Here is a 12,598-nt window from a genome sequence, read left to right as displayed (position 1 = left end):
CAGACCTTTTCTGTTGCTGGGCATTTAGGGTATGGTATGTGACACTACAGCATAAAGCACGCGGATGAAAATAATCCCACATGCAAAGGACCTCCGATGGACATCTCTGGAGACCTTAACAATGAAGTGCGCATTCTCTACACTTACAGCATCCATTTCCAGGTGAGTAATGTATTTTTTTTTCCAGTAATTCCTTCACATTTACCCCATCATGTGCTATCATAACATTTGGAACCCAGACATTTATAAGTAGTTTTCATCTTTTGTAAGGCAAAAGGTAAGGTTCGGTAGGTTAAGGGACAGAGAATATATTGCGAAAGGTATTGGGAAATATTGCTGGTAAACTAAAGCCACAATTGGTGTCCATTGATTTCATTTTTAATCAACAGTACCGTGGAACCACAGCATTTGTGAATTCGACATTTGTGGGCCCTGCGTATTCGCAGTTTATAAAATGTGACCTTCTACTTTTACGGCCCTGCCTTGTGTAGTTCGGGTTTTATTTTATTTTTTAAACACTTCAGGATTGGTCTCCTATGTCCACTGATATTAATTCAGCCTGGGAATTCTTTCACGGTAACCTGCTCTGTCTTATGCACAGATTCATCCCACCTAGTCTTCAATTATCTTACCCATCCTCCCACTCTTGGTACACACTGAATCCTGTGGTGAGGCAGTTGCTTTAAAACAACTTGCATTCTCCTCCTGCTCAGGAGAGCCAGAAAACAACATCTGTCCAATCTAAAGAATGAGCTTTCAAACTTGTCTCCCTCCTCTAAAACCTGGTGGCACCTTGTCAAGTCGGTCTCTGGTCTCTGCTCCCCTTCCATCCCTTCCCTCACTTCAAATGGCACCACAGCCGACTTTTCTTGTTCCGTGTTTGTTTCAAAATCCTGGTCCCCTCATCCCTCCATCTCTGTTCCCATCCTTCCCAGTCATACCCAACTGCTCCTGAATTCTGTCTTTTGCACCTGGAAAGGTGGAAAAGTTTTTGCCAACCCTCGACTCTGACTCTGCAACTCGACCAGACGGCATCCGCTCACGTGTCCTAAAAACCTGCTCTGCTGCTCTTGCGCTTCCTCTCTCTGCCCTTTTCACCCTGTCATTTACCATCGGTCATCTTCCATCTGCTTGAAAATCAGCCAACATCACAGCATTATGTAAAAAGGTGCAAAATCGGATCCTCTTAACTACAGACCAATTGGCTTACTTCCAATTATCAGCAAGGTCATGGAATCCATCATCACAGTTAACATAAAATCATTCCTTTTCTCCAACAGCCTCATCTCAGATCATCAATTCAGATTCAGACCTGGTCATTCTACCTTAGACTGCTTCTACTCTCCAAACAATGGATGGAGGTCCTCAACATCAGACATGAGATCAGGGCTGTCTCTGGACATACTGTATCTCAAGCTTTTGCAACAGTCTGGTATCCTGCCTTGCTCTCCAAACTGTCTGCTTATGGAATCCAAGGCTAACTCCACTCTTGGATTGCTGACTTCTTCCACTCTTGTAAACAACATGTGGCTCTCAACAGAATCCTTTCATCTCCTCTCCCTGTCATGGCTGGAGTACAAGAAGGCAGTGTTCTCGGCCCCATCCTATTCCTCATATTCATCAATGATCTCACTGACTCTGGAAAATCCTCTTTATCTCTTTGCTGATGACTCCACACTCTGCCTTGACATCTCTCATCCTTCTGACACACAGGCAGCAGCCTCTTCCTTCTCTTCAGACCTTGACAAAAATCACAAACTGGTCAAACACTTGGAATAGGTCTTTCAATCCTGAGAAATCCCACACACTCGGTCTCTCTCTCTCTGAAAGGACCGTACCACAAATACTCCCATCTACTTTCTCACCAACTCTCTCAGAGGTTCAATCACTCACACTCTTGGGTCTCACTCTCTGCCGTGATCTCTCTTGAGCAAGCCACATTTCAAAGTTGGCCTCCAAAGCCAGATGCCGACTCGGCATCCTCTGTTATGCAAAGTCCTTCCTTTGCACACCTGAGTTCCCATCGACCGACAAGGCTTTCATCCACAGCTTGATGGAGTACTGCTCTTGCCTCTGGGCTGGCTCCCCTGCCTCACATCTTGCTCAGCTTGACACCATGGAAACAAAGGCTTTCAAGATCATTTGAGTCTCTCGTGATGAAGCTGATTGTCTGGGCTTATCACTTCATTATCGCCGATAAGTCGGTGCTCTGTCTTCTTCCATGTCATTTCTGGACTTGTACTCTCTGCCCTCTCCATGCTTTGTCCCCATCAGGTGTCTGCAAGATGCACGCGGTCCACCAGCAACCCCTGCTCGTGAAACTACCTAAATCCAGAATCACTGCTCACCTCCAATCATTTATTCCTCTTCCCCCCCTCCCCCCCACTTGTGGAACTACCTTCCCCATTCTCTCTTCAATCTCATTCTTCCCTCCAGGTCTTCAAGAAAGCTGTTCACTACCATCTCAAGGCATCCCCCATCCAAAACCATGATCTTTTCTTCATCCATTAAACCACCTCCCACCCTCCCAAAATTTTACTTATGCATCCATCTTGTCCACCCCTTGCGTTCTCCCCTACCCCTCATCATTACCTGCATCCTTTGTTTGTCTGTCTTCATCTACTTTCTCCCTCCACCCTGCTGTTGGTGTTTCCCCTCTGTCCTGCTGTTCCCTTTGTTATGTTGTGTGCTGATTTGTTCTATGTCACAGCTCTTCCACGAGCCGAGACCATGTTTAAAAAACAAAACAAACGAAATGACAAAAGTAATAAAAATCCCCCTTTTCGCGATTGAACCAATGCCCCGACATTCACGGCATTTTCCTGGAACATATCCCCCACGAATGTCCGGGTCTTGCTGTACTTGATTCAAGCAGAGTTTATAACACAACTTCCATCTTTTTCTTACTTTTATTGAAAAGTAACAAACTGTGCAAATATATTTGCCGGAAAACAAAATAAAAACCATGTGCTGTCACCCCCTCGTTGCACTCACGATGGACTGCTATCGGTGCATTTACCCTCCCGTGTGATGATGCTTCCCCTCCAAATTAACTCGTGTGATGACGTCACCATGACGACGCAGATCGGCCATTTGTGATTGGCCCTGGGTATTCGAGCGGGTTGTTCTAGCCACTCAACGATCTGTTGTTGACCAATTGGAGTAGGTGTGAACCATTGACAGTTGAAGGGCAAAGGGGGGGGGGGCAGACTTTATTTGAGGTGAAAAAATCATGGAGAAGGGTTTAAATAAGACTGAGAAATTAAAACTCGTAGCCCGAGCATCAACCTTGGGAAAATTAGCATTGTTCTCTTTCAACAGTAAACTCAGATGTACATAATTTACAAATCTGACACTTTCTACAAAAGTCTTAATACTTTTTTGTAAAACACTCACAGGCCTGATCATTCTTACAGAAATTATCAATCGGTTCATACATGATGCTTTATGGGAGTAATTAACCCTATATCACCTGGGCAGGCAGTTCACTGTGGTTAGACACTTTTTTGGGTGGCCACATGATGAGGCACTTTCTGTACACCCTTGCCCCTCCTGACAAAAGGCAGGGCGGGGGGTTGCCCCCCACTCCATGCCCTCCCACTCTGTCATCCCAGGTGTTGTTGGAACATCATGACACCCTGCCTGTTCTCAAATGGCCATAGAGGCATGGTGTAAACAAGCCTAATGACAGCTTTGAAACACGAATCAAAGGAAATGTTAGTTCCTGGAAGCTGTTTTGAGATTGTTCACTAGAATGCTGCTATGCTATCTCTGCATGCTTTGGCTTTGAATTTGCATTTTGAAGTCATTACAAAGGTATGTGTCTGATCTTTCAGAAAAATGATACGATCAGTTGGGCATCTCGTTGGGACTACATCCTGGAGTCGATGCATCACACAAATATTCAGTGGTTCAGGTAAGATTCCCTGCTTCTTGAATCGGATTGGGTTTGGAATGCTCCTGCAAGTTGTAAATCAAGACCCACCCATCTACAGTGGTGGACACAGACTGGTTAAATGGAGACATGTGCAAAATAATTTAGTGAAGTTTGTTGCCAGATGGTTGCAACTGAATGTGCCGGGTGCTGAATAGGAATATGAGCCCCTCCTCCTCCTCCTCCCGATTTAATTTATATTTTTCTATGCCAGGCACATGACCTTGTGTGCATATTTCATTGGTAATTGCTGAGCGTGTTGGATCTATGAATTGCACTTAATGGCATCCTGTTCACTTAAATTCACTGCTTTTTTATTTATTTATTTTATTTTTTCCAAACACATCTCCATTATGAAGTGAATGTCTCGTGATGAAGTTTCAGTACTTTTGATGTGAACAATCTTTTCGCCTTTTAAAAAATCTATTTATTTATTTTCAATACTTCATTTCTTTCAGCATCATGAACTCTCTTGTGATTGTACTTTTCCTCTCTGGAATGGTGGCGATGATAATGCTGCGGACGCTCCACCGCGACATTACTCGGTACAACCAGGCTGAGACAGCGGTAAGTGGTCACATCAAAATATGGGACGTGATGGTGTCTGAACATTTATCTTGTTGTTTCTTTGACATCTTATCTTATCTTGTATCCTGTATCCACATTGAAGGATGCTCAGTGTTTATCAAACAGTGGTGTTGTGGATCAATTGAAGGAAGTTTGTAGGCATGGAAAATTTGTTTTTGAGAAAGTGAGTAATTTGGTGTACAATGTTTGGCTTATTGTTTGGAGGTGGGGGGTGGGGGCGATCTTTGGCTATGTCACATTACTCGGAAGTTGGCTGATGTTGCATTCTTTGAATGTTTTAGGAAGAAGCCCAGGAAGAGTATGGCTGGAAGCTGGTGCATGGTGATGTGTTTAGGCCACCACGTGCTGGAATGTTATTGTCAGTGTTCCTTGGCTCTGGAATGCAGATATTCATCATGACTTTCATTACTCTGTGTGAGCATTCTACTTATCATTGCATTTGCTCCTTCCCTCCCCCTCTCTTCTACTTCCGAGTAACCTTCATGTCATGTGGCGTCGCAAAGTATACAGACTGTTGAGTAGAAAATAATTTATCTTGAAGAGGAGGAGTAACTGACCCTTCATCAGAGGTTCTTATCTATTTGGCTACGACGAAGGGTTAATGGCCAAAACGTCAGCTTCACCTTGCTTCCACCAGTGGTCAGCATGTACTTCGATGGACGTTCCGTTGCTTTACCTTCATGTTCAGCATGTACGGTAACAGCACTTACCTTCATGATCAAGACTAGTTCGTCATTCTTTATTAAAGTACTGTTTATTATTACCTCTACCACTGAAGGTGGACGGAGGTGGTGATGTCACCCCTGTTTGTCTGTTTCTCTCTGTCTGTCTGTCAGCAAGATATCTCAAAATGTTGTGGATGGATTTGGCCAAAACTTTGTTGACAGGTTGGGTGTGTGACAAGGACGAATTGATTCCATGTATGTGTATATATATATATATATATATATATATATATATATATATATATATATATATATATATATATATATATATATATATATATATATATATATATATATATATATATATATATATATATATATATATTACAGTGTCCCAAAAAATATACAACTTTTTATCTGCAAAGAGGATGGTCATAACATATATTTTTTTCAAAGATATATGGCTGGATATAAAGCTGAAAGGTTGAATTTATTGTACCAATGTCAAAATTGTCACCAAAATTTAAATTTTGCTATAAAATCGTCGTTTTCTTTTAGACCACATGCTTGACGTCAGCTCCACGTTGTCTGATCACTGCCTGCAAATGCGTTGTCATGTTCTCCATCACTTTGGAAACGTTTCCTGAGGAATGTTGTGGATTTCTCGGTGGATGTTTTCCTTCAGCTGATCAAGAGTCTGAAGCCTAGGGTTTCCATAGATCCTGTCCTTGAGATACCCCCACAAGAAGAAGTCTAGAGGAGTAAGGTCGGGGGAATACGGTGGCCACTCAACGTCTTCGTAGAGGGAGATAAAGCGGCCCTCAAAATGTTTGTTGAGAAAACGCCTTGTTTCCCTGGCTGTATGGGGCGGTGCCCCATCCTGCTGGAACCACTGGGTTCTCATCTGGATCAGGTTGTTTCTCCTACGGGCCTGAGTACGTAGCTCAGGCAGATAGAATTCCTGAATCATTTCGTGATAGTTCCTCTGGTTTACCGTGCAAGTGCGTCCCTGGTCATCTTCAAAGAAGTATGGACCAATTATCTCATAACAACCAACCGCCACCCACATGGTGACTTTAAGAACAGATCGAGACACCAGTTCAGTTGATGCATTACCAGGATTTTCAGTTCCGCAGTACCGAAAGTTTTTCTTGTTTACCTCCCCGGACAAGTGAGCATGGCATTCGTCCGTCATGTGAAGTTTTTTAAGGAAGTCTGCATCTTCCTCCAACTTTCCTGAGAACCAATTTGCAAAGTCTAGTCGTTTGCGTTTCTGTTGATCAGTAAGCACCGTTTCTGTTTGAATTTTGTATGGAAAGGCATGAATGTCTTGGCGAAGGATCCTCTGAACGGTGCTCTTATGAATGTTTGTCTCGGCAGAAAGTCGTCGAATCGATTTTTTTGGACTCTGAATGACCGCCTGTCTCACCATTTCCACATTTTCTTCACTACGACCTGTCCTCTTCCGACCACTGTGACCCTTGTGAAGGTCACAAATGGTTCCCACATTGGTAAACTTTGCGATGGTGCACTTTATTGTCCAAAAATTTGGTGCATGGCACAAGTGGATACCGAAATGTCTCGAGTGACGTTGCACCTATATGATACTTTTCGTCTGGTGCCAAAGTTCAACAATTTTTGTCCGTTGTTGTACGGTCAGCCTTGGCATTTTTTTGGCGCTTGCTTGGTATCAAAATAAACTTCAGGGTCTCTGCAACAAGAAATGAAGCATTAGTGACGAAATTACTGCATTTTTTTTAGGATCAAACGAAGCATTTTAAAAGTTGTATATTTTTTTGGGACACCCTATATATAGAGTTCTGGAAAAAAAAATAAGAGACCACTCCAAAAAAAATTAAATCAGCATCTCTACATGTATGGCAGCCAATTCCATTCCGGTGTCTGTTGAATTCCAACACAGGCACACCTCATTCTACTTTGTGAGGTACTGATTAGGTGATCACCTGAACCGAATCTTATTTAACAAGGAAAAGTATAAAAAACACTGCTGTGGTCATCACTATCCTCTTGCAATAGGACCAGCTGGATGGCAAAAACAGTCCTCGTAGTACCTCAAAAGTAATTGGAATAAAAAAAAAACTATTGACCATGCCAAAAGAGTTGAAAAGAAAAGTTTTGAGTGAGGAAAAGAAGGGTTCAATTCTGGCTTTACTGGCAGAGGGATACAGTGAGCGTCACGTTGCTTCCATCCTTGAATTTCAAAGACGGCGGTTCATAAGAACAAGGTCAAGCAGCAGATATTGGGGACAACAAAGCTACAGACTGGCAGAGGGCGAAAACGACTTTCCACTGACCGGGATGATTGCCAACTCATTCGAATGTCACTCAACAACCGTAGGATGACATCAAGTGACCTACAAAAAGAATGGCAAACGGCAGCTGGGGTGAAGTGCACGGTGAGGACGGTTCGAAACGGGCACCTCGGGCAGGGCTGAAATCGTGCAAAGCTAGAAAAAAGCCCTTCGTCAAATAGAAGCAAAGAAGAGCCAGGCTGAGGTTTGCAAAAGATCATAAAGATTGGACCGTAGAGGACTGGAGTAAGGTCATCTTCTATGATGAGTCCAATTTTCAGCTTTGCCCAACACCTGGTCGTCTAATGGTTAGACGGAGACCTGGAGAGGCCTACAAGCCACAGTGTCTCGCACCCACTGTGAAATTTGGTGGAGGATCGGTGATGATCTGGGGGTGCTTCAGCAAGGCTGGAATCGGGCAGATTTGTCTTTGTGAAGGACTCGTGAATCAAGCCACGTACGAGGTTGTCCTGGAAGAACACTTGCTTCCTTCTGCTCTGACAATGTTCCCCAACTCTGAGGATTGTTTTTTTCCAGCAGGGCAATGCTCCATGCCACACAGCCAGGTCAATCAAGGTGTGGATGGAGGACCATCAGATCAAGACCCTGTCATGGCCAGCCCAATCTCCAGACCTGAACCCCATTGCAAACCTCTGGAATGTGATCAAGAGGAAGATGGATGGTCACAAGCCATCAAACAAAGCCGAGCTGCTTGAATTTTTGCACCAGGAGTGGCATAAAGTCACCCAACAGCAATGTGAAAGATTGGTGGAGAGCATGCCAAGACACATGAAAGCTGTGATTGAAAATCAAGGTTATTCCACAAAATATTGATTTCTGAACTCTTCCTAAAGGGGCTGTCACACCTTGACGTTTTAGCCAGCGTATGGCAAGGTCTCAAAATGTATGTAAAATGCTGGCGTACGCTGAACTATTGATGTTTTTTTTAAGTGTTGGACGTATGCATAACGTATTAGTAACATACACAGAACGTTTTAATCACATATAGATAACTTATACCAACGAATGCTGAGCGTGTTGTCGGAGTTCACAACCTCTGCCCAATGATAGTCTAACTTATGCATAGCGCGGCAGCGTATTGCCGACGATCACGTGTTGTAGGCTATTCATAGGCTGCGGCTTGACAATTCAAATCATAACCGCACTAGACATCGAAGTGTGAAGCCACTGTCACAGCTTGACGTTTTAGTCAGCGGATGTCGACGTATGAAAAATTTGCCGAATCAAGCTGGCACACGTCGAATACGTTATGGGTAAGTTTTGTATACGTTAAGAGCACGCTGGCATACGTTGTCATACGACGAGTACGTCAAGAAATTTTCAGCATGTTGAAAATTTATCGACGTATGACACATGTTCCGCATACGCTGGCATAAGTTGTAGGCACGTTACGCGATCGTTGACACACGTCGACACACGTTACTTGTTCGTTACTCATAAGTCGAAACACGTCGGTGTTCCAGACTCCCTGTTTTTTTTTGAAATTTTTTTTTTCGGTGTGACGTTGACACTTCGATTTCTAGTGCGGTTATGATTTAAATCATTGAGCGGCAGCCTATTAATTATATTATATTATAACGGCACTAGAAATCGAAGTGTCAACATCACCATCATGCCAAAGAAAAAAAAACCAAAAAAAAATAAAAACCAGGGAGTCTGGAACACTGACGCTAACCATTACCTTGACGTGTTTTGACTTAGAGTAACGTGTGTCAACGATCGCGTAACGTGCCTACAACACGTTACTCATAAGTTAGAAATAAGTTTCGGGTACGCTAAACATTACCTCGACGTGTTTCGACTAATGACTAACTTACAAGTAACGGGTGTCGACGTGTGTCAACGATCGCGTAACGTGCCTACAACTTATGGCCAGCATTATGCGGAACATGTGAGTCATACGCTGGTATACGTCGAAAAATTTCAAGCAAGGAAAATTTGTCTAACACCTCGGCATATAAAGACGTTTGCCAGCGTACTACGACGTATGCCAGCGTGCTCTTAAAGTATACAAACTTACCCATAACGTATTCGACATGTGCCAGCGTTTTAGCCAAATTTTGCATACGTCAGGCATACGCTGGCTAAATCGTCAAGGTGTGACAGGGCCTTAAGTTAATAAATTACTATTGTGTTGTTTAAAAATGAATATGAACTTGTTTTGTTTGTATGATTTGAGGTCTGAAAACACTGAATCTTTGTTGTTATTTTGACCAGTTGTCATTTTCTGCAAATAAATGCTCTAAATGACAATATTTTTATTCGGAATTTGGGAGAAATGTTGTCAGTAGTTTATAGAGTAAAATAAAAATGTTCATTTTACTCAAACACATACCTATTAATAGTAAAACCAGAAAAACTGATAATTTTGCAGTGGTGTCAATTTTTTCCAGAGCTGTATATTTGTATTTGTGTATATGTATATATGTATATATACGTACCTTTGTATGTATTTGTATGTATGTAGGTATATATATATATATATATATATATATATATATATATATATATATATATATATATATAATGTAGAACATTTTGGTGAAGGTGAAGGTCACCATTGATAGGACCAAAAATGATATAAAGCGTGGTGTTTAAAAGGTTGTGGACGGACTGTGACAAAACTTAGTTGATTATACTTGCTTTAAATTGGGTAGGTGACAAGAACATGCTGATTAGATTTGGTTTAACTCCGTTTGCAGATCCGGCCGATCTTTGTGATGCAAAATGTAAACTGTTCGGCCTGGTGGAGGTATGCGCTCTACCAAGTGCTGTTCTGGGTATTTTTGTAATTAATTTATTTTTAAATGCACATTAAGGGGTTAATTAAATTTGGAGTAAATCTTTTTTTGTTGTTGTTGAGAGGACATTTTATTTGAATAATTGCTCACATTTGTTATTCACCTTTATTTATTTTTGAATTCTTATTTTTATATCATGAATTATTCATAATTATTTGTCATTGCAATTTAATATTTCTTATAATTACAATTTTTGATATCAATTTTTCAATATTTTAATTGTTTTCAGTCTTGTTTTTTTCGATTTTTAAATTATTAATATTTTTAATGCTGTTCTATTTTCATACCCGCAGTCTTTGCCTGCCTGGGCTTCCTATCTCCGGCAAACCGTGGCGCACTCATGACATGTGCAGTGGTGCTGTGGGTTTTGTTGGGCACTCCTGCAGGCTACATCTCTGCACGCATGTACAAGAGTGAGTTGCACTGGTGACACATTTGACCTCACTGAATGTTTCATTACCTGCATATATCTTTAACCTGAGAGAAAAATGTGATACCTTGCAAAGTGGTTTTGATGATGGGTTTTGTTTTTTTGGTGGGGGGGGGGGTTGCCTTCTCATTTCATGATTAATAACTTTTAACAGTGTAGTCCAGTTTTATACTTGTTCAGAGTTCTTTCCAATTAAATGTCCTTACTTTGTGAAGAATGGGTCGGGGTAAAGGGGAAATTTGTGGCTGTTTGGTGGTTATGTGGCCAAGTTTGGAATGGATTTGCATGTGTGGTTTCTGCTGCAGACAAACTGCATCTCAGGGGTTAAGGTTGTACCAAAGTTCAGATTAATTTTGAGGGGAAAGAAGCAGAAAACACAAGTTGTATTCTGAAAATGAAGAGTTTTGCAAGGAGTCCAGAATTGTTTCTCATCTCTATCTCCATATAGAGTACCTTGAGAAAGTATTCACATCCCTTAACTTTTTTTCACATTTTGTTTTGTTAGACTGAATTTAAAATGGATTAAATTTAAATTTTTTGTCACCGATCTACACAATAAACCCCACAATGACAAATTGAAAACATGTTTTTAGAAATGTTTACAAATCAATTAAATATAAAAAACTGAAATGTCTTGTGTCAATAAGTATTCAACCCCTCGGTCAGTACTTTGTAGAAGCACCTTTGGCAGCGATTACAGCTTCGAGTCTTCTTGGGTACGTCTGTATCAGCTTTGCACATCTGGATTTTGGGATTTTTACCCAGTGTTCCTTGTAGATTTGCTCAAGCTCTGTCAAGTTGAAAGGGGAGCGACAGTGAACAGAAATCTTCAAGTATTTCCACAGATTCTCAATGGGATTCAGGTCTGGGCTTTGGCTGGGCCAATGAAGAACTTTCACATTCTTGTTCTGAAGCCATTTCCTTTTTGCTTTGGCTGTATGCATGGGGTCATTGTCCTGTTGGAATGTAAATATTCACCACAGTCTTTGTTCTTTGTTCTTTTGCACTCTGAAGCAGGTTTTTTTCTCAAGGATTTGCCTATATTTGGCTCCATTATTGTTCCCTCTATCCTTATAAGTCTCCCAGTCGCTGCTGCTGAAAAGCAGCCCCACAGCACGATGCTGCCACCACCATACTTCATGGTAAGGATGATGTTAGATGGGTGATGAACTGTGCTCGGTTTCTGCCAGACGTAGCACTTTGCATTCGGGCAAAAGAGTTCATTTTTCGTCTCATCCGACCACAGAATCTTTTGCCTCGTGCTCTCGGATTCTTTCGCGTGCTTTTTTTGTAAACTCCAGCTGTGCAGTCACGTGTCTTTTTCTCAGGAGTGGCTTCTGTCTGACCACTCTCCCATAATGCCTAGATTTGTGAAGTGCTGCAAGGACTGCTGTCCTTCTGCCAGGTTCTCCCATCTCAGCCAAGGAACTCTGTAGTTCTGTCAGAGTGAGTGGTCATTGGGTTCTTGGTCACCTCCCTGACTAAGGTCCTTCTTGCTCAGTTGCTCAGTTTGGTCGGATGGCCAGCTCCAGGAAGAGTCTGGGTAGTTCCATATTCTTTCCATTTCCTAATGATGGAGCTCACTGTACTCTTGGGAACTCGCAGCACTCTAGAAATTGTTTTACACCCTTCCCCAGATCTATGCCTCCTCATTATTCTATCTCGGAGTTCTACGGAGAGTTCCTTGGAACTCATGGTGGAGTTTCTGCTCTGACCTGCACCGTCAACTGTGAGACCTTGTATAGAAAGGTGTTTTTCTTTCTACATAATGCTTGATTAATTGAATTTGCCACAGGTGGACTCCAATCAAGCTGTAGATACATCTCAAGGATGATCAAAAGAAATTG

At 41.9% G+C, this 12,598-nt stretch overlaps 1 protein-coding gene across 1 annotated transcript in view; it reads left to right on the top strand.

The window, feature by feature from the left end:
• The window catches only part of TM9SF2 (transmembrane 9 superfamily member 2), a 71,034-nt gene that overhangs the window by 40,862 nt on the left and 17,574 nt on the right, over positions 1-12,598 (top strand). The window contains exons 7-11 of the mRNA XM_085882843.1: positions 51-162; positions 3,837-3,916; positions 4,393-4,501; positions 4,804-4,936; positions 10,615-10,734. Coding sequence (XP_085738969.1) covers positions 51-162; positions 3,837-3,916; positions 4,393-4,501; positions 4,804-4,936; positions 10,615-10,734 — 554 coding nt within the window. The remainder of the gene's footprint in view (positions 1-50; positions 163-3,836; positions 3,917-4,392; positions 4,502-4,803; positions 4,937-10,614; positions 10,735-12,598) is intronic.

Source organism: Eptatretus burgeri, chromosome 5 (assembly GCF_056783735.1).
Source record: "Eptatretus burgeri isolate ZD-2024b chromosome 5, Ebu_testis_v1, whole genome shotgun sequence".
NCBI lineage: Eukaryota > Metazoa > Chordata > Myxini > Myxiniformes > Myxinidae > Eptatretus > Eptatretus burgeri.
The sequence above is the reverse complement of the archived record's forward strand: the minus strand, read 5'-3'. Positions and strand labels throughout refer to the sequence as shown.